The sequence below is a fragment of the Myotis daubentonii genome, chromosome 3 (genome assembly GCF_963259705.1).
Source record: "Myotis daubentonii chromosome 3, mMyoDau2.1, whole genome shotgun sequence".
Taxonomy (NCBI): Eukaryota; Metazoa; Chordata; class Mammalia; order Chiroptera; family Vespertilionidae; genus Myotis; species Myotis daubentonii.
The window spans coordinates 115819040-115842794 of NC_081842.1; the positions used below are offsets into that span (position 1 = coordinate 115819040).

Consider the following 23755-nt stretch of genomic DNA (forward strand, 5'->3'; position numbering starts at 1 on the left):
TATGCACCCAATACAGGAGCACCCAAATACATAAAAAAACTTGGAGGATATCAAGGGAGAGATTGATAGAAATACAGTCATAGTAGGGAACTTTAATACCCCTCTATCACCATTGGACAAATCCTCTAAACAAAAAATCAGCAAAGAAACATCAATCCTAAATGATGCACTAGATCAGATGGAATTAATTGACATCTTCAGAACATTTTACCCCAAAGCCACAGAATATACATTCTTCTCAAGTGCACATGGGTCATTTTCAAAGACAGACTATGGTTCACAGGTAAAGTCTCTTCAAATTCAAGAAGATAGAAATCATATCAAGCACCATCTCAGACCACAAAGGCATAAAACTAGAAATCAACTACTATAAAACAATTTAAAAAATCAAACACCTGGAGGCTAAATAGCATGCTATTAAACAATGACTGGGTTATCAGAGAGATCAAAGAAGAAATAAAAAGCATCCTGGCAACAAACGATAATGAAAACACAACAATCCAAAATCTATGGGGCACAGTGAAAGCAGCCTTGAGAGGGAAGTTCATAGCTCTATAGGCCTGCCTCAAAAAACAAGAAACAATGGTAATAAATTATCTAACTCTACAACTCAAAGAGTTAGAAAGAGAGCAACAAGAAAAGCCCAGCATAAGCAGAAGGAAGAAAATAATAAAGATCAGAGCAGAGAAAAACGACAGAGACCAAAAAAACACTACAAAAGATCAACAAAATCAGAAATGAAAGAGGTGAAATAACAACCAATCCCACAGAAATACAAACGATTATGAAGAAATAGTATGAACAACTCTATTCCAACAAAATGGACAACCTAGATGAAATGCATATATTCTTAGAAAAATACAAGCTCCCAAAACTCAACCAAGAAGAGTCAAAAAACCTGAATAGGCTGATAACTACTGAAGAAATTGAAACAGTGGTAAAAAAATATTCCAGCAAACAAAAGCCCTGGTCAGGACAGCTTTACAGGGGAGTTCTACCAAGCATTCAAAGAAAAACTAAAACATATCCCCCTCAGACTATTCCAAAAATTCAAGAGGAAGGCATACTTTCAAGCTCTTTCTATAAAGCCATCATTACCCTAATCCCAAAAACAAATAAAGTCACCACAAGAAAAGAGAACTACAGGCCAATATCCTTGATGAACATAGATGCTAAAATTCTCAACAAAATCCTAGCAAATCAGATTCAGCAATACATTGGAAAGATCATACACCATGACCACAAGGGATTTATTCCAGGGATGCAAGGATGGTTCAATATCCACAAATCAATAAATATGATACATCACATAAACAAACTGAGAGACAAAAATCACATTATCATATCAATTGATGCAGAAAAAGCGTTTGACAAAATCTAACGTCCTTTCTTGATAAAAACTCTCAGCAAAGTGGGAATTGAGGGATCATACCTCAACACAATAAAAGCCCTATATGACGAACCTACAGCCAACATCATACTTAATGGGCAAAAACTAAATCCATTTCCCCTAAGAACTGGAACAAGACAAGGATGCCCACTTTCACCACTCAGGTTCGACATAATACTAGAAGTACTAGCCATAGCGATCAGATAAGAAGAAAAAATAAAAGGCATCTAAATTGGGAAAGAAGAAGTAAAACTGTCCTTATTTGCAGACAACATGATATCATACATAGAAAACCCAAAAGACTCCATCAAAAAACTACTGGACCTAATAAATGAATTTGGCAATGTAGCAGGATACAAAATTAACACCCAGAAATGTATGGCCTTTTTATACACCAATAATGAACTCACAGAAAGAGAAATGAAAAAACCAATCCCATTTACCACTGCACCAAAAAAATTAAGATACCTAGGAATAAACTTAACTAAGGATATAAAAGACCTGTACTCAGAAAACTACAGGACATTAAAAAATGAGACAGAGGAAGACATGAACAAATGGAAGAATATACCATGTTCATGGATTGGTAGAATCAACATCATTAAATGTTCATACTACCTAAAGCAATCTATACATTCAATGCAATACCTATTAAAATACCAATGGCATATTTCAAAGATCTAGAACAAACTCTCCAAAAATTCATCTGGAATAAAAAAAGACCCCGAATAGCCACAGCTATCCTGAGAAAGAAGAACAAAGTTGGAGGCCTCACAATACCAGACATCAAATTATATTACCAAGCTCAGTTCTCAAAATTGCCTGGCACTGGCACAAGAACAGACATATAGACCAATGGAACAGAATAGAGGACTCAGAAATTGACCCAAGCCATTATACTCAATTAACATTTGACAAAGGAGGCAAGAGCATACAATGGAGTCAAGACAGCCTCTTTAATAAATGGTGCTGGGAAATTTGGTCAGATACATGCAAAAAAAATGAAAACTAGATCACCAACTTACACCATACACAAAAACAAACTCAAATGGCTGAAGGACGTGAATATAAGACGGGAAACCATAAAAATCCTACAAGACTCCATAGGCAGCAAAATTGCAGACATATGTCGTAGCAGTATCTTTACAGACACGGATCCTAGGGCAAGAGAGACTAAGGAGAAAATAAACAAATGGGATTACATAAAAATAAAAAGCTTCTGCACAGCAAAAGAAACCACCAACAAAACAACAAGAAAGCCCACTGCATGGGAGAACGTATTTGCCAATGTTATCTCCGATAAGGGTTTAATCTCCAACATTTACAGGGAACTCATAAAACTCAACAAAAGGAAAATAAACAATCCAATCAAAAAATGGGCAAAGGACCTAAATAGAATCTTTTTGAAAGAGGACACTCAGAAAGCCAAGAGATACATGAAAACATGCTCAAAGTCACTAATCATCCGAGAGATGCAAATCAAAATGACAATGAGGTATCACCTTACACCTGTCAGAATGGCTATCATCAACAAATCAACAAATGACAAGTGCTGGAGAGGATACGGAGAAGAGGGAACCCTCCTTCACTGCTGTTGGGAATGCAGACTGGTGCAGCCATTGTGGAAAACAGTATGGCATTTCCTCAAAAATTTTAAAATGGAACTGCCATTTGACCTAGTAATACCACTTCTACAAATATATCCCAAGAAAACAGAAACACCAATCAGAAAGGATATATGCACCCCTACGTTCATAGCAGCACAATTTACAATAGCCAAGATTTGGAAACAGCCTAAATGCCCATCAACAGATGAATGGATTAGAAAACTGTGGTACATCTACACAATGGAATACTATGCTGCTAAAAAAGAAGGCATTCTTACCATTTGCAGCAGCATGGATGGAACTGGAGAGCATTATGCTAAGTGAAGTAAGCCAGGAAGTGAAAGAAAAACACCACATGATCTCACTCATTTATGGATAATAAAGAACATTATAACCTGATGAACAAAAAGATAGATACAGAGGCAGAGAAGCATTGAACAGACTGTCAAATTACAGTGGGAAGGCTGGGGAGTATTGGGTGGGAGAGGTAAGAGATCAACTGAAGGACTTGTATGCATGCATATAAGCATAACCAATGGACACAAGACCCTGGGGGCGGGTGAGGTGAATGCATGTGCTAGGCGCAGGGGTGGGCAAACTTTCTGACTCGAGGGCCAACAATGGGTTCTTAAACTGGACCGGAGGGCCAGAACAAAAGCATGGATGGAGTGTTTGTGTGAACTAATATAAATTCAAAGTAAACATCATTACATAAAAGGGTACGGTCTTTTTTTTCAATAGCTTTATTCATTTCAAATGGGCCGGATTCGGCCCGCAGGCCGTAGTTTGCCCAGGGCTGTTAGGGTGTAGTCTGGTCAGGGGAAAGTCAAGGGGGGGCAGGGGGGGAAGGAGACATATGTACTACTATTTGTAATACTTTAAAAAATAAAATAAAATAAAAAATTAAGCCAGTAAGAAAAAAATAAGTATCACATGATCTCACTCATATGCGGAATCTAATGAACCAAAGAAACTGATGACCAAATATAGACCCAGAGACATAAAAGCATGAACAGACTGTTGAAACTCAGAGGGAAGTCAGGGGAGGGTGAGTGAGAAGAGATCAAACAATGAACTTGTATGCATATATGCATAACCTGTGGACATAGACAATGGGGTTTTGAGGTCCTGGGGTGGTGGTGACAGCAGTGGGCTGGAAGAATTTAAGTCCTGGAGCAGCTGCTTTGCCTGTGTATGTAGGTTTCTCCTATTAAAGCTCTTATGAATTTGTATAAGGCTACCCGTCAGGTCCTCAGAATTGATCCTAAATTTAAACTCTTGGGGCTTCCCCCTCAACAATCACATAAACAAAACTGAAGGATAAAAACCACAGGGTTTTATCAATAGATGCAAAATAAGTATTTGATAAAATCCAGCATCAATTTATGATGAGACTTTCAGCAAAGTGGAAATAGAGGAAACATAACATAATCACAGCCATATATAACAAACCAACAACTAAGATTTTACACAACAGGAAAAAAACTAAAAATATTTCACTTAAGATCAGGAACAAGACAGGGATGACTACTTTCACCACTCTTATTCAAATAGTACTAAAAGTCCTAACCACAGCAATCAGACAAGAGGAAGAAATAAAAGGCATCTAAATTGAGAACAAAAAAATAAATTCTCATTATTTGCAGATGACATGATACTGTATATAGAGGACCCTGAAGACTCTACCAAAAGACTAATACAATTGCTAAATGAATTCAGTAAAGTAGCAGGATACAAAATTAATATTCAGAAATCAGTTGTATTTTTATATACCAATACTGAACTATTAGAAAAGGAAATTAAGAAAACAATCCCATTTACAATCACACCAAAAAAAGGAAAAAAACCACCAAAATATCTGGTGATAAATTTAACCAAGGAGATAGAAGACCTATACTCAGAAATTATAAGACACTGAAGAAAGAAATCAAGTAAGAAAGAAATAATTGGAAGCATATACCGTGTTCATGGATAGGAAGAATGTAACTATTGAAATGATTTCCCAAAGCAATTTATAGATTCAGTGCAATCCCTATCAAAATACCAATGGCGTATTTCAGAGAACTGGAACAAATTATCCAAATATTTATATGGAACCACAAAAGGCCTCGAATAGTCTCAGCAATATTGAGAAAGAACAACAAAGGTGGGAGTATCAAACTACCTGATATACAAGGCTATCCTAATTTCATCAGCGTGGTTCTGGCATAAAAACAAACATTGATCAATGGAACAGAATAGAGAGCTCAGGAATAAACCCACACCTTTATGGTCAATTAATCTATGACAAAGGAGGCAAGAATATACAATGGAGTAAAGACAGTCAATTCAATAAGTGGGTTTGAAAAACTGAACAGATACAAGCAAAAACATTAAACTAGATCATCTCCTTTCACCATGTACAAGAATAAACTCAAAATAGATTAACCAGTAAACTACCACGATATTTTGAATTTAAATAAAAAAGGTCCACCGCTTGCATCTATAGAAGCTTATGGCGTACAAACGGTTAATGAGTTAATTATAAGACTGAAAACCATAAAAATCTTAAAGAAAATATAGGCAGCAAAATTTCAGACCTTTCTCTTAGCAATATTTTTTTCTGATATATCTCCTTGGACAAGGAAAACAAAAGAAAAATAAATAAATGGGAGTACATCAAACTAAAAACTTTTTGCACAGCAAAGGAAACCAACAAAACAAAGAGACAACCTACTGCACAGGAAAACATATTCCCCAATGATACATCTGATAAGGGGTTAATATGCAAAATTTATAAGTAACTCATACTACTCAATACCAAAAAACCAAACAATCCAATTTAAAAATGGACAGAGGACCTGAAGAGACACTTCTCCAAAGAAGACAAACAGAAAGCCAACAGACATTATGAAATGATGTTCGACATTACTAATTACAGGGAAATTAAAATTAAAATTAAAATGAGGTATCATCTCACGTCAGAATGGTTATCATCAATAAATCAATAAACAAGTGCTGTTGAGGATGGGGGGAAAGAACCCTCGTGCGCTGTTGGTGGGAATGCAGACTGCTGCAGCCACTGAGGAAAACAGTATGGAGTCACCTCAAAAAATTAAAAATGGAACTGCCTTATGCCCCAGCAATTCACTTCTGGAAATATGCCCAAAGAAACCCAAAACACTAATTAAAAGAATATATGCATCCCTATGTTCATTGCAGAGTTATTTACAATAGCCAAGCTATGGAAGCAACCAAAATGTCCATCAATATACAAATGGATACAAATCAATGGTACATTTATACAATGGAATATTACTCAGACATAAAAATAAGAATGAAACCTTACCATTTGCAACAGCGTGGATGAAGAGAAGATAGAATATTCAGTACAATAAGTAAGTCAGAGAAAGACAAATACCATATGATTTCACTTATATTTGGAATCTAAAGAACAAAGTAAATGAACAAACAAAATTGAAACAGATGCATGGACATAGAAAAAGAACTGATAGTTACTAGAGGGGCAGGGTGTTGGAGGACTAGGTGAAAGAGGTGAAGGGACTAAGAAGCAGAAATTGGTAGTTACAAAAGAGTCACGAGGAAGTAAAGCATTGGAAATATAATCCATAATCCTATCCTATATAATAAAAGCCTAATATGCTATCTGGTCATCTGGGTGTCTGTTCAACAAATCAAAGCATAATATGCTAATGATATGCTAAGGCTGCTCAACTGCTCGCTCTAATGTGCACTGACCACCAGCGGGGCAGACACTCTGACCGGTAGGTTACTTTACTGCTGGGGTACAGCCAACTGGGACTGAGCCAGACGGGCCAGACATGGCCTGGAGCCCTCCCACGATCTGTCCCCGGCCCTGATTGTGCACTGGTGGAGTCTCTTGGCCTGGCCTGCACCCTCTCCCAACCCGGGACCCCTCAGGGGATATCGGAGAGCTGGTTTCAGCCCGATCCTGCAGGCCAGGCCAAGGGACCCCACTAGTGCACGAATTCGTGCACTGGGTTTCTAGTATTGTGATAATTATGTATGGTACTGGAAATATTGGAGGGAACACTATGTAAAGCAGGGGTCCTCAAACTTTTTAAACAGGGGGCCAGTTCACTGTCCCTCAGACCGTTGGAGGGCCGGACTATAGTTTAAAAAAAAACTATGAACAAATTCCTATGCACACTGCACATATCTTATTTTGAAGTAAAAAAAACACTACAAATCAGGGGAGAACCAAGATGGCGGCATAGGTTAACGCCGGAGTTTGCTGCTTTGAACAACTACTTCAAAAGTGAAACCAAAAAACGGAAGGGACATCACCCAGAACCACAGGAACGCTGGCTGAGTGGAAGTCCTACAACTAGGAGGAAAGAGAAACGCACACGGACACTCAGAGGAGGCGCAGTGGTGAAGTCAAATTCTGAGGTGCGGAGTGCGCGGAGCGGGCTGGCGGCGGAGGGCGCGGTTGTTGTTTTCAATCAGGAGGGAGTCGCAGACTCTGAGCACCAGATCCGGGCGAGTCTTTAGGGACCCAGACTCAAACGGGAGAAGCGGGACTGTCTGGCTTCGGTCAGAGCGAGTGCAGCTTTCTCTCCGAGCTTTGCAGCGGGTGCTGGGACTCAGAGAGGCAGAGCCCCTGGGGACAGGACTGAGAGCCGCCATAACTGCTCTCTCAGGCCCACCCTGTTGATCCTGTGTGACCCGCCCCGCCCAAGCCCTGCACAGAGGCATTTGCCGGAGAGCCTCAGGCAAAGGCTACATTAGCACCTCCCTAGAGGACAGAAGTTCTCTCACTGCTGACACAGCTGATTCTCATAGCCACTTGGCCTGGAGGTCAAACCCTCCCTGGGATTAGCTACAACAATCAAGATTTAACTATAAGACTGCGAACAAAGACCACTAGGGGGTGCACCAAGGAAGCATAACAAAATGCGGAGACAAAGAAACAGGACAAAATTGTCAATGGAAGATATAGAGTTCAGAACCACACTTTTAAGGTCTCTCAAGAACTGTTTAGAAGCTGCCGATAAACTTAATGAGATCTACACGAAAACTAATAAGACCCTCGATCTTATATTGGGGAACCAACTAGAAATTAAGCACACACGGACTGAAATAACGAATATTATACAGACGCCCGACAGCAGACCAGAGGAGCGCAAGAATCAAGTCAATGATTTGAAATGCGAGGAAGCAAAAAACATCCAACCGGAAAAGCAAATTGAAAAAAGAATCCAAAAATGCGAGGATAGTGTAAGGAGCCTCTGGGACAGCTTCAAGCGTACCAACATCAGAATTATAGGGGTGCCAGAAGATGAGAGAGAGCAAGATATTGAAAACCTATTTGAAGAAATAATGACAGAAAACTTCCCCCACCTGGTGAAAGAAATGGACTTACAGGTCCAAGAAGCGCGGAGAACCCCAAACAAAAGGAATCCAAAGAGGACCACACCAAGACACATCATAATTAAAATGCCAAGAGCAAAAGATAAAGAGAGAATCTTAAAAACAGCAAGAGAAAGAAACTCAGTTACCTACAAGGGAATACCCATACGACTGTCAGCTGATTTCTCAACAGAAACTTTGCAGGCCAGAAGGGAGTGGCAAGAAATATTCAAAGTGATGAATAGCAAGAACCTACAACCAAGATTACTTTATCCAGCAAAGCTATCATTCAGAATTAAAGGTCAGATAAAGAGCTTCACAGATAAGGAAAAGCTAAAGGAGTTCATCACCACCAAACCAGGATTATATGAAATGCTGAAAGGTATCCTTTAAGAAGAGGAAGAGGAAGAAAAAGGTAAAGATACAAATTATGAACAACAAATATGCATCTATCAACAAGTGAATCTAAGAATCAAGTGAATAAATAATCTGATGAACAGAATGAACTGTTGATTATAATAGAATCAGGGACATAGAAAGGGAATGGACTGACTATTCTTGGGGGGGAAAGGGGTGTGGGAGATGTGGGAAGAGACTGGACAAAAATCGTGCACCTATGGATGAGGACAGTGGGTGGGGAGTGAGGGCGGAGGGTGGGGCTGGAACTGGGAGGAGGGGAGTTATGGGGGGCGAAAAAAAAGGAACAAATGTAATAATCTGAACAATAAAGATTTAATTAAAAAAAAATGAAGTAAAAAAACAAAACAGGAACAAATACAATATTTGTATTTGCATGTGGCCCACGGGCCGTAGTTTGAGGACCCCTGATGTAAAGCATATGGCTGTCGAACTGCTAAGCTGAAAACCTGAAACCAATAGAAAATAAAATTGAAAGAAAAAGAAGAGCAAATCAAACCCAAAATGAATAGAAAGAACTAATGAAGATCAAAGCAGAAGCAATGAAATAGAAAACAGAAAACAAGAATATAAATAAAATTAATACTGTTTCTTAGAAAAGATCAATAAAATCAACAAGCCTTTAAGCTAGACTAGGGATTAGCAAACTTTTTCTACAAAGGGCCAGATCATAAATATGAGGCTTTGAGAGTGATATGTTTAATTTATATTGCAACTACTCAATTCTCCTGTTATGCAGTACTAACAGCAACAGACAATATATAAATGAATGGGCGTGGCTACATTTCAATAAATTTTATTTATAAAAACTGTTGGTGGGCTGGTTTTGGCCTGAAGACTGTAGTTTGGCAAACTTTGAGCTATGATAACCAAGAAAAATAGAGAAAACACAAATGTCTAGAATAAAGAGATCCTACAGAGAGAAAGATGATTATAAAGGATTAAAGGATTATAGACAACTTTATACCAAATGGACAACACAAACAATACAGGTTAAATGAACAAATTCCTAGAACATCACAAATTATCAAACCAGACTAAAGAATAAGCAGGGCCCTGGCCAGTGTGACTCAGTGGTTGGGTGTCATCTCAGGCACCAAAAGGTTGCCGGTTTGATTCCTGGTCAGAACACATGCCACAGTTGCAGGCTTGATCCCCAGTATGGGGTGTACAGGAAGAGGCAGCCTATTAATGATGTTTCTGTTTCTCTCTCTGTCTCTCTGTCTCTGTCTCTCTGTCTCTCTTTCTCTCTCCCACCGTCCCTCTCTCCCTTCCTCCTTCTCTCCCTCTTTTCCTCTCTTCTTCTCCCTCCCTCTCTCCCTGTCTTCTTCCCTCCCTCCCTCGCCTTCCTCTCTCTTTAAAAATGAATAACAAAAATTTTGTTAATCTTCACCTGAGGATATTTTTTCCATTGATTTTTAGAAAGAGTAGAAGGGAAGGGGGAGAGACAGAGAGGGGAACATCAATATGATGAGACACATGGATTGGTTGCCTCCTGCATGCGCCCCAACCAGGGCTGGGGCATGAGTCTGCAACCGAGGTAATGTGCCCTTGACCGGAATGGCCGACACTCTATCCACTGAGCCAAACTGGCTAGGGCAATAAAAATACTTTTAAAAAGAATAAGCAGAAATTCAAATAGCCATATATTAAGGAAATAAACTTAACATAATAATTTAAAATCTAGACCGAGATGACTTCAGGGATGAGTTCTACCAAACTTATATAAGCAATAATGCCAATCCTAATAATATACTCAGAAAACAGAGGAGATGGGAATACTTCAAAACTCATTTTATAAAACCAGTGTATCCTGGTATAAAAGTGAAACAAAGACATAATCAGAAAAGAAAGCTATAAAACAATATCCCTCATGAACATATACACAAAAATATTTAACGTATTAACAAGCTGAATTCAGTAATACATAAAAGGAATTATATAACAAACCAAGTGAGGTATATCCCAAGAATGCTAGGGTAGTTTGACATCCAAACATCAATTCATATAGCAACATATTAATTAAAAATGAATACCATGTGCTCAAATAGATGAAAAAAGAAAGGTTTGACAAAAATCCAAAATCAATTCATAGTTTTTTTAAAAAACTCCCAAAAACTAGAAATAGAAACTTCCTATAAAGGATATCATTAAAAAGTTACAGTTAACATTATACTTAAGGGCAAAAAACTTAATTCTTTCCCACTAAAACCAGAACAAAGCAGAGATATTCAATCTTCCAACTTGTATCCAATGTCACAATGGAGGTTCTATTCAGTGCAATAAGGCAAGAATAATTAAAGCTTAAAGATTTCAAAATGTGTACTGTCTTTACAGATAATTTTTCTTCTATTATTATTAAGTTTATTAAGGTGACATCCTATACAATAAAGAGCTAATATGCTAATTAGACCGAACAGCAGAACGACCGTCCAGACGACCTTCTGGAAGAAGCCAGGGCTGCGAGGGCTGGCCGAGGTTGCGAGGGACTTCAAGGACCAAACAAGGCTGTGAGGGACTGCAAGGGCCAGCTGAGACAGCCGGGGCTGCCAGCGTCAAGCCCCTTGCATGAATTTCATGTATCGGGCCTCTAGTTGATTAGTAAGATTATATAGGTTTCAGGTATACAATTCTAAGATATATTATCTGCATATTGCATTGTGTATTTACCATCCAAAGTCAAATTTTCTTCCATCACCATATATTTAATAATTTTTACCCCTTACTAAGTCCTCACTTCCCTTCCCTTTGGTAACCACCATACTCTTGTCTGTGTCTACGAGTTTTTGTTTGTTTGACTTGTTTGTTCATTTGTTGCTTTCAATTTTATATCCCACATAAGTGAAATTATATGGTCTTAACATAATCTTATGTTACATAATCTTACATAATCCTTAGGAATCTAAAAAAAAAAACCACCATTAGAACTAATGAGTGAGCTTAGCAAGATCACAGGATTCAAAAACAATATACAAAGATCTATTTTATTTCTATATATTAGCAATGAACAATCTACAAATGAAATTAAGAAAGCAATTCATGAATGACATTACCAAAACAAATAAAATACTTAGAAATAAGCTGTAAAAAAGAAATAAAGACCTATACACAAGATAACAAAGAATTGCTGAATAATTAGAAAGATATAATAAAATGGAGAGATATACAATGTTCATGGCATGAAGGATTCAATATTATTAAAATGGCAATTCTTCCCAAGTTGATTCAATACAATCCATTTCAAAAATTCAAGCAGGCATTTTTGTAGTAATTGATAACTGATTCAAATGCAAATAACATAGTATAGCCCAAAACTTTTATGCACACACACACACACACACACACACACACATACATACATACAAACTAGAGGCCCAGTGCACGAAAATTCATGCACTCAGGGGGGGTCCCTCAGCCCAGCTTGTGCGCTTTCGCAGTCCAGGAACCCTCAGGAGATGTCCATCTGCTGGCTTAAGCCCACTCCCCGGGGGATCAGGCCTAACCTGGCAGTCAGACATCCCTCTGGCAGCCTGGGAGCCCTTGGGGGATGTCCAACTGATGGCTTAGGCCCGCTCCCTGTGTGGGCCTAAGCCGCAGTTGGACATCCTTAGCACTGCCGAGGAAGCAGGAGAGGCTCCCGCCACCACTGCTGCAATCACAGCCATCAGTCCAGCTTGTGGTTCAGCGGAGCTCCCGCTGTGGGAGCGCACTAACCACCAGAGGGCAGTTCCTGCATTGAGTGTCTTCCCCCTGGTGGTCAATGCATGTCATAGTGACCAGTCATTCCTGGTCATTCTGCTGTTAGGTTCAATCTGGATATTACTTTTTTATTATACAGTGGGTCCTTGACCTACGAGTGTCCCAACGAACGAGTTTTTCGAGATATGAGCCGTCTCTCGGCCGATTTTTTGCTTTGAGTTGCAAGCTAAAATTCAGGTTACGAGCCAGCTTCAGATACCCCACCACTAGTTGGCGCAGCGAACGTCACAGTGAACGCCACAACATCAGCCCAGCATCACGTCTCACTTGTTCACTTTAAGATTTGACATACGAGTAATTTGAGTTACGAGCTCTGTCAAGGAACAAATTAAACTCATAAGTCAAGGCTCCGCTGTATATGATGATTATTATATAGGATGTCTAATACACACACACACATCTATAATTCTATAATAATAAAAGCATAATATGCTAATTAGACCAGATGTCCTTCTGGATGACCTTCCAGATGAAGCTGGGGTTGCAAGGGAAGCCCGGGTCCCGGGTGCCAGAGGGAAGCCAAGCCTACTCTTGCATGAATTTCGTGTATTGGGCCTCTAGTATCTACCTACACCAGTGGTTCTCAACCTGTGGGTTGCGACCCTTTTGGCGGTCGAACAACCCTTTCACAGGGGTCGCCTAAGACCATCCTGCATATCAGATATTTACATTACAATTCATAACCGTAGCAACATTACAGTTATGAAGTAGCAACGAAAATGATTTTATGGTTGGGTTACAACATGAGGAACTGTATTTAAAGGGCCAGAAGGTTGAGAACTACTGATCTACACTAATAAAAGAGAAACATGCAAATTGGTGTCACTCTGCTACACCCACCAGCCAGTCAGGATGAGTATGCAAATTAACCCAACAAAGATGGCAGTTAATTTGCATATGCAGGCACGGAGCAAAGACTGAAGGATCCGCCCAAGTGAAGACTAAAGACGACTGAAGACCCAAGACGACTGAAGACTGAAGAGGCTTGGCTTCTCCACTGTGGTTAGAATGGAGAAGCCTTGAGGCTTGCCTTCTCTGCTGCGGTCAGAGCGGAGAAGCCTCCAAGCTTGGCTTCTCCATTGCAGCCAGAGCCAAGGCCTGGGTCCTGGGTGCCGGAGGAAAACCGGTGCCAGCAGCCAGGGGAAGGAAGGCCTATTGCACGAATCTCTTCATGCAATGGGCCTCTAGTATACATATATGATGCAAGAGTTACACTATCTGATTTTTAAACTTACTATAAAATTATAGTAATCAGGACAAAGTGATATTGTTTTAAGGATAGAGTTATAGAACAATGGAATAGAATAGTCTAGAAATAAAACCCACACATATAAAATCAATTAATTTTCAAAGATGTAAAGATGATTCACTGGGGGAAACAATCATCTTTTCAACAAATGGTGCTGGAACAAATAATAAGACACTGCAAAAAAAAAAAAAAAAAAAAGAACCTAGATCTGTATCTCACACATACACAAAAACTTACTCAAAACAGATCATAGACTTAAATGTAAATCCTACAACTATAAAGATTGTAGAAGAAAACAGGAAAAAATATTTGTGGACTTGGGTTAGACAAATATTTCAGGAGTATGACACCAAAAAAACAATCCACAGAAGAAAAAACTGACACATTGGACCTCATCAAATTAAAAGCTTTTGCTCTTCAAAAGACACCAAGAGGGAAAAGAAAATACAAGTCACAGACTGGGAGATATCTCTTGAAAACCATACACCTGATAAAGGACTTGTCTCCAGAATATACAAAGGATATTTTTACAACTCAATAGTAAGACAAACAACTAAATTTTTTAAATGGGCAAACAATTTAAATAGATACTTCATCAAAGAAGGTATATTAATGGCAGAAAAGCACATGATAAGAGGCTTAACATCGTAAGACATGAAGAAGGAACTAAGATGGCAGCGTAGGTAAACCCCTGTACTCAACACCTACCACAACTACATTAAAATTACAAGTAAAATACAGAACCACTATCATCCAGAACTGACTGAAAGCTGGCTGAATGGAAGTCCTACAACTAGAGAAGTAAAGAAAAAGGCATATTGAGACTGGTAGGAGGGGTGGAGACAGGGACTGGGCTGGACCAGCACCCACATGTGCCATTTGTAATCAGGAGGGAGATTGTCTCTGCAAAGGCCTTCCGTGAGGAGCAGGGGGTCCCAGCCCCACAGCAGACCCCCAGACCCGGCTCCTAGAACTAGGAAGAGAAGTCCCTGTAATTACTGGCTGTAAAAACCAGCAGGAATTGGAGCTCAGTGACACAGAGGCTCCTGGAGACCCAGCACTTCTTCTTAAAGGGCTGGCACAAGAACTTACAAGGTCCCATTTCCTATGAACTTCAGTGCCAGGCGAGGTTCTTGGATGCGGGGGAGGGGTCCAGACACATAGGAGGAAGAATGGGATTGTCTGGCATCAGGCTAGGAACTCAGGAGCAGCTTTCTCCCAGATGAAGGTGCTCACGGGGGTCATTGTTCCTGTGCTGGGACCTCCCCAATGGCAAGGCTGACTGGCAGCCACTTTTGTTTGCCCTACCCTGATGATTCCCTGATCCCCCATCCCATCCAATTTGCAGTCCCACCCAACCTGTGTGCAGCGAATTTTGCAACTGAATAACTTGCCCTTGCTCAGGCTTCAGACTTTGCTAAAATCTCTCAAACAAGCTGCAGCTGGGTCAGAGAGCCCCAAACCTATCAATAAAGGGCCCAAGACCCGGAAATAGCACCAGTCTGCCTTGCTTCACAACTGGGCCTTGCCTGGGCACCTCCAAATCTAATACAAATAGAAGGAATCTGCAGATCTCTCTGTAACTCCTGCTGGGTGGCCCCAGGCAGTGGCTGACTTTGCACCTCTCTGGAGACACAAGAGCCAGTGCACCCAGTGGTCAGTGTGAGACCATACCAGATTACAACTCTTTACATACATAAGCTACACACTCAAGGGGCAGACTCAGTAAGCACCAAAGCCCCACTAAAGCAAGTCCTGCTCCATATGGATGTCTCCTGCACAGCAGCTCTCCCACTGTAGTCACAATTGGTCCCCACAGCCAATTGGCCTGGAGGTCAGTTCCTCCCAGTGACACCAATAGCAATCACGGCTCAACTACAACAAGATTGTACACACAGCCCATAAAGGAGTTCACCTTGAGTGCTCAGCTCAGGTGACTGGGAAGGCTAAGCAACTGGGCCATCTAGGACACCTACTACACAAGGCCACTCTACCAACTCAAGGAGACATAGCAGCTCTACCCAATACATAGAAACAAACACAGGGAAGCAGCCAAAATGCTGAGATAAAGAAAGATGCCACAAATGAAAAAAATGGAAGAAAGCAAACTACTGAATATAGAGTTCAAAATCATGATTAAAAGGTTACTTAAGAATCCTCTTGAGACCTCCAAGGGACTTAGTGAGACTTTCAAGGATCTTAGTGATAATGCCAAACACATGGCAAAGTACCAGTCAGAAATTAAGTACACACTAACTGAAATAAAGAATAATTTACAGGGATTCAACAGTAGAGGATTCTGAGAATCAAATCAAGGATTTGAAATATGAGGAAGGAAAAAATACCCAATCAGCAGAGCAAGAAGGGAAAAGAATCCAAAAATATGAAGAAAGTGTAAGGAGCCTCTGGGACAACTTCAAGGACACCAACATTCGCATTATAGGGGTACCAGAAGAAAAGCAAGAGCAAGATATTGAAAACCTATTTGAAGAAATAATGACAGAAAACTTCTCCTACCTGGTGAAAGAAATAGACTTACAAGTCCAGAAAACACAGAGTCCCAAACAAGAGGTTCCCAAAGAGGACCACACCAAGACACATCATAATTAAAGTGCCAAGGGCTAAAGACAAGAGAATCTTAAAAGCAGTAAAAGAAAAGCAGTTAGTTACCTACAAGGAAGCATCTATATGACTGTCAGCTGATTTCTCCACAGAACCTTTGCAGGCCAGAAAGAAGTGGCAAGAAATATTCAAAGTGATGAATAGCAAGGACCTACAACCAAGAGTACTCTACCCAGCAAAGATATCATTTAGAATTGAAGGTCAGATAAAGAGCTTTGCAGATAAGAAAAATCTAAAGAAGTTATCATCACCAAACCGGTATTGCATGAAATGTTGAAGGGTATCCTTTAAGAAGAGGAAGAATAGGAGGGAAAAATAGATAAAAATATGAACAGTAGAAAGGCAATAAATACATTATCTATCAACAATTGAATCTAATAATCAAATGAATAAGAAATCTTATGGCCAAAACCAGTTTGGCTCAGTGGATAGAGCGTCGGCCTGTGGACTGAAAGGTCCCAGGTTCGATTCCGGTCAAGGGCATGTACCTAGGTTGCGGGCATATCCCCAGTGGGAGATGTGCAGGAGGCAGCTGATCGATGTTTCTCTCTCATCAATGTTTCTGACTATCTCTCTCCCTTCCTCTCTGTAAAAAATCAATAAAATATATTTAAAAAAAAAAAAGAAATCTTATGAACAGATTAAACTGGTGAATAAAATAGAATCAGAGGCATGGAAATGGAACAGACTGACAATTCTCAGAGGGAAGAGGTTGGGCGGAAAGAGATTAAACAAAGACATTACATGCATATATGCATTACCTATGGACACAGACAATAGGGTGGTGAAGGCCTGGGGTGGGGCGGGAACTGGGTAGGGGAGGAAATGAGGGGGAGGTGAGGAGGGGAGAAAGAGGGACATCTGTAATATTCTCAACAATAATGATTTTTTTAAAAAGGAAAAGACATGAAGAAAATGCAAATTAAAACCACAATTAGATACTGCTACACTTCTGCTAAAGCGGCTAAGATTAAAAAAAAAAAACTAACAATATCAATGTTCGTGAGTATGCGGAGGAATCAGAACCATCATACATCACTGGTAAGAATGTAAAATGTACAACCTGTGGAAAAGTTTGGCAGTTACTTAAAAAGTTAAACATACATTTACCATACAACCCAGTAATTCTACTAGGTTATCTACTAGGTCACACAGAGACTTGTATATTAATGTTTATTCCCAAAAACTATAAATAACTCAAATGCCCATCAACTAATGAATGAAGAAACAAAATATTATTCCTTACAATATACTATTCAACAATTAAAAAGAACAAACTATTAACATATTCAACAATATGGATGACCCTAAAAAATTATGCTAAGTGAAAGAAGCTACCAACATAAATCAACATATGGATTCCATTTATGTAACGTTTTTAGAAAAGAAAAAACTATATAGACTAAGATTGGGGACCAGTTGCAACTACAGTGTGATTGCTTGGAGCTGGGGATGGAAGCAGGGATTGACCATAAATGGGCATAAGAGAACTTTTTTCAAGTGATGAAAATGTTAGAATACTAGATTATGATGATGGTATCTATATATATCTATATATATATAAAAGCCTTAGCGAGCGACTGGCCGAATGGCCAAACCGGTCAGTAGTTACGACGTGCAATGATCACCAGGGGTCAGACGCTCAACGCACAGGCATGGAAACATGGAACACACTAATGAATCTCAGAGAGAAGGGGGAAGAGGGGAAGACGGGAAGAGATTAATCAAAGATCTTACATGCATACTAGAGGCCCAGGGATTCGTGCACTGGTGGGGTCCCTGAGCCTGACCTGCGGAGATCAGGCTGAAACCAACTCTCCGACATCCCCCAAAGGGTCCCGGATTGGGAGAGGGCGCAGGCCAGGCTGAGGAACCCCATCGGTGCACAAACCCGTGCACCGGGACTCTAGTATAACTATATACATTTACTATAAATCATCAGTCTCAATATTTTTAAAAAATAATATTGTTGGGACCTGTGGAGTTATGTGATATTCTACATAACTCTGGTGTTTTGGTTTAATCCACACCAAGAAGAATATTGAAATATGCAATCCCATATTGTCCCAAGTACTTTTATGTGGGGAGCAGCTATAGGGTTAAGCCTCGGACTGACCTGTTGGCAAAGTCACAAACAATTCCCAGCTTAGAGGGCACAGTCCTCTTAGCATAATTAGGCTTGACCTTATAACTTCCCTAGATCTTATCTGGGAAGCTAATGGGCTGAGGGAGGTTCAGGAAGTGCTGCCAAAACAAGTGAAACTCACAAGAACAGTGTAACTCTGGTAACTACTACCTTGTTTACCTCTGACTATAAAATAAAGGCTCAGCTTGCCTCTGGATCTTTCTCTGCGGCCTCAGGCAGGCACAGGAAGATCCACGGAGACTAAAGAGAGCTATGCTGATTATCTGAACGCTGTCTCCATGTCCTTCATTCTTCGCCGACTCCGTCCACACCTTTGAGAACCCCTGGCCCGTTGGGGCTGGACCCCAGCACTTTTAAAACAGTAATTTCATATGATTCAACCTAAATTTTTGGACAACCATAAGAAGAACTGGAGTAGATGAGGCAAGATTAATAACAGATAGGCAAAATTAATGAAATAGGAGAAGAAACTTGAATTCAATCTTCATAAACAGAAACAGAAACTGGGAGTGGAAATCTATTAACTTCAACATCTAACAGACAGCCATGGATGATACTTCAGTTTCCAACCTAACAACTGCAGTTAAGAGTCACTTTTTTTTTTAATTTAGTGGGATGCCATTGGTTACTAAAATGATATAGGTTTCAGGTGAACAATGCCATAATCACCTGTATATTATATTGTGTGTTCACCACCCCAAGTCAAGTCTCCCTCCATCACCATTTACCACCCCCCACCCCCCTTTACCCTCTGCTATAGCCTCCCACCCACCTTTCCCTCTGGTAATCACCATACTGTTGTCTGTGGCTAAGAGTTTTGTATTCTCTTTGCTTAATCCCTCACCTTCTTCACCCAATCCTCCAATACCCCTCCCCTCTTACAGTTGTCAGTCTGTTTTCTGTATCTATAAGTCTGTTTCTATTTTGTATGTTAGTTTATTTTGTTCATTAGATTCCACATATAAGCGAAATCTTATGGTACTTGTCTTTCTCTGACTGGCTCATTTCATTTAGCATAATACTCTACAGTTCCTTCCATACTATTGCAAAAGGTAAGATTTCCTTCTTCTTTTTAATATTTTTATTTATGTTTAGAGAGAGAGAAAGGGAGAGGGAGAGAAAGATCAGTGTGAGAGTGAAACATTGATTGGCTGCTTCCTGTGTTCCCTGACTGAAAATTGAACCAGCAACCCTTTGGTGCAGAGGACAATGCCCAACCAACTTAGCCAAACTGGCCGGGGCTAGATTTCCTTACTTTTTACAGTGGAGTAGTATTCCGTTGTGTAAATGTACCACAACCTTTTTATCCACTTATCTACTGATGGGCAACTGAGGCTGCTTCCATATTTTGGCTACTGTAAATAAAACTGCAATGAACATAAGAGTGCATATATTTTTTTTAATCTGTGTTTTGGGTTTCTTTGGATATATTCCCAGAATTAGAATTGCTGGGGCATAAGGCAGTTCCATTTTTAATTTTTTGAGGTAACTCCATACTGTTTTCTATAGGCTGCAGTAATCTGCATTCCCACCAACAGTGCATAAGGGTTCTCTTTTCTCTGTATCCTTGCCAGCACTTGTTGATTTATTGATGATAGCCATTCTGTCAGGTGTGAGGTGATATCTCACTGTGGTTTTAATTTGCATTTCTCTGCTGATTAGTAATGTTGATCATCTTTTCATATGTCTGTTGGCCATCTCTAAATCCTCTTTGGAGCCATGTCTATTTAGGTCCTTCCACCATTTTTTAATTGGTGCTGAGTTTTATAAGTTCTTTGAAATTTTGGATATTATCTCCTTATCTGATGTATCATTGGTGAATAATGACTTCCCATTCAGTGGGTTGCCTTTTCATTTTGTTAGTGGTTTCCTTTGTTGTGCAAAAACTTTTTAATTTGATGTAGTCACATTTGTTTATTTTTCCTTTTGTTTCCCTTGCCCAAGAAGATACATCAGAAAAAATATTGCTCAGAAAAATGTCCTAGATTTTACTGCCTACATTTTCTTCTAGGATTTTTATGGTTTTGAGTCTAACATTTAAGTATTTAATTTATTTTGAGTTTAATTTTGTGTATAGTGTAAGAAGATGGTCTAGTTTCATTTTTTGCATATACCGGTCCAATTTCCAGACACCATTTACTGTATAGAGTATCTTTACTCCATTGTATGCTCTTGCCTCATTTGAAATAGGTTAATTGACCATTGAGATAGGTTATTTCTGGGCTCTCTATGCTGTTCCATCCATCTTTACTAGTATGTCTGTTTTTATGCCGGTACCATGCTGTTTTGACTGAGGAGTCACAATGGCTAATGAGAATATTAGCCATTCAGAAGCAGATGTAGAACATCAAACTGGTAATAGTGGTTAGCTCTGTAGAGGAGAGGAAAATTAGAGTTGGTCAGGAGACTTCTGACCAAAATTAAAGTTAGAAGTTTTACAAGGATTTACGGATTTATTCACACATTACTTGTATAACTAAAATATGTACTTTTTAATAAAAGAATTCCATACTCCTAAGATTAGTATTATAGATCACTGATTTTCTCAATGTCAACATCCTATTCTCTTGGGAGATTTGTACTAGGTTTTACAAATTCAATTGTTTTCAGGGGCTAAGTGGGTAATAACATGAGTAAAACTGAGTGTACATAAGGCTTACAGACATTCAAATTCAAAATTATAAACTACATTGTACAGATTAAACAAAACCCTTCTGCAAATTAAATATAACTGGCAGTCCACTACTTTGCTAACTCTTGCAATTTCAGTGTTTCTCAACTTTTTGAAATTGTCTTCCTTTAAATAATAAAGATTCCAAATCACCCTTAAAGTTATTTGAAATTTTGAGACTAAAACCAAATCACAGCAATTATATACTGAAAATGGTTTACTAAACTCAATGATCCATTATGCGTCCCTAACCCATTTATAATTACTGACCCTAGACCAGAGATGGCAAACCTATGACACGCGTGTCAGAGGTGACACACAATCTCATTTTTTTGGTTGATTTTTCTTTGTTAAATGGCATTTAAATATATAAAATAAATATCAAAAATATAAGTCTTTGTTTTACTATGGTTGCAAATATCAAAAACTTTCTATATGTGACACGGCACCAGAGTTAAGTTAGGGTTTTTCAAAATGCTGACACGCTGAGCTCAAAAGGTTCGCCATCACTGCCTTAGAACTTATCCTCGTCTGAAATTTCACCATCTGAAATTTAAAAATACAGATTGCCTCACTTTCTTAATGCTAACATTGACTTCAACTTCACTGATCTTACATCTCATTTTACTTGTTTTGTTAGTCTCCTTTTCTTCTGCAGGCCTACTTAGCAATTCCTAAAAATGACTTTAGTTTGGACCTTTACCTTTCCTATAACTGTTTTCTCAAACTCTTCTGCAAATATATCAAACCATTTGCAGTTCTCCTAATAAACCACAATCACATATTGTACTTTCTGCATCAAATGTCTTTTACCTTTTAATTCTTATTCAGGCTTAAAACCTGCACTCAAGCCACAGCTCCTATATAAGCTTTCAGAACAAGCCAGGCAGTGTTCTTGCCACTCCAAACCAAGCCAGGCAGCTTTCTTTCCAGCCCCAACCCGCCACCCAAGTAGCTTCAACTACAAACATTTAACAAGCAAACTATTTGGAAAATATTTATAGTTAATATTAAGAAAGGATTTCAAAACTAGAAGGATCCTTAGAGATAATTTCTTCTTGTCATTTCACAGATTAGTCATTTTAAAACTAAAAAGGTAAATAATATAGTCAGCTGTCAACCAGATCTTATCGAAGACAAACATGGGCCTCATTGTAAAACAGATTTGAAAATAGAAAAATAATTCCAGTTTGACCTCTGCACATACACATTAAATTGATTTCCAAGAAACTTTTCCAATTTAAGAATTTGTGACTATCAATCCACCAAAGATCTATTCTTAAGATGAGGAAAGAGAGAGGGTGGATATTTTACAGTTTTAAAGCTAATTTCATGTACACTGTACAATAATCCTTAACTGAACACAGCTTATCAGTAGTCTGCCTGGGACTTCCAGACCACATATTTCATAGTAAATGTGTGTGCGCTTATGCTGAAAAGGTATATGGTTCTCAAGTCTGGCCCAGAACCATACACCTTATTCAACATGTGTGACCTTACTCAACTTGTCCAGGATAGGGTACTTCCTTGTTTATTCATTCCTCAGTTGTCTTTCTATTTTCAACTGGGGAGAATGGGAAGAGAAATAGACTTAAATATGTACTATGTGAGAGGGAAAGTAAGAGGCATTACAGGTTAATATTTAGTCAGATAGTAAACAATTTTTGTTATAAAAGGATAGGAAGTGGTATCTCTCTATCCCTTCTACTACTTGGAAATTCTCTTAGACTAATAAACTCTATTTCTAAAAAGCAAACAGTGCCCCCAGCTCCCATAGGCAGGAGTATGAAATAAATCTTATAATTTGAAGAAGTTTCCTAATCATCATTGAGTAAACATTTCTAAAACATGCAGAACTCATTGTATTAAGCAAAGGAGCTAGAAGTTTGACTTTTACAAGTCATCCCAGTACCATATTTCTTAAAAGCTACATAAAAAGAGCAATAAAACATTTCATTGGCATGTATCCTACTGCATCACACATCTATTTGTCAAAAATCTTAATTTTCTAACCTGGAATGTCGGAGGCTGTCCTTTTTATTTTTTGCAGAACACAATGTGCATTCACAGCCAACTGCATGGGGCTTAGGTAGAGACACATCCTGTTTTAACAGCATTGTAAGAATTTCATAGTTGTTACGATGAGCAGCTAAAATGACAGGTGCAATGTCCATAGTTGTTGAATACTCAGGATTCTGAATTTGCTCCATTAGTTTCTGAAAAATATTTATATAAACATTCAAAAGTTATTTGTGACTTCAAGAAAACAATTATTTGAAGAATAAAATGAAAAAATAATTGGAAAGCACAAAGAACATAACTATTATAAGGAATAAGATAAACATTTTGCCAGGATGAAAATTTTTTGAAACCTCAAAACTTAATTTTAATTAATAAATGTAATATAATAATGACAAACAAAATCTTCAATAGAAAACATTCATATAAATAAAGTTCCGTTTTCCTAACAAAAAGATATCTAGAGAAATACATTTGGAAAAAGTATTTAATTTTCAAAAGA

General features: G+C 38.8%; 1 protein-coding gene across 5 annotated transcripts in view; it reads right to left on the bottom strand.

Moving 5' to 3' along the window:
* TRPC1 (transient receptor potential cation channel subfamily C member 1) overlaps positions 1-23755 on the bottom strand; it is a 201877-nt gene that overhangs the window by 161431 nt on the left and 16691 nt on the right. For all 5 annotated transcript variants that reach the window (XM_059688259.1, XM_059688257.1, XM_059688258.1 and 2 more), the window contains one exon: positions 23248-23450. In XM_059688259.1, the coding sequence (XP_059544242.1) occupies positions 23248-23450 (203 nt within the window). The remainder of the gene's footprint in view (positions 1-23247; positions 23451-23755) is intronic.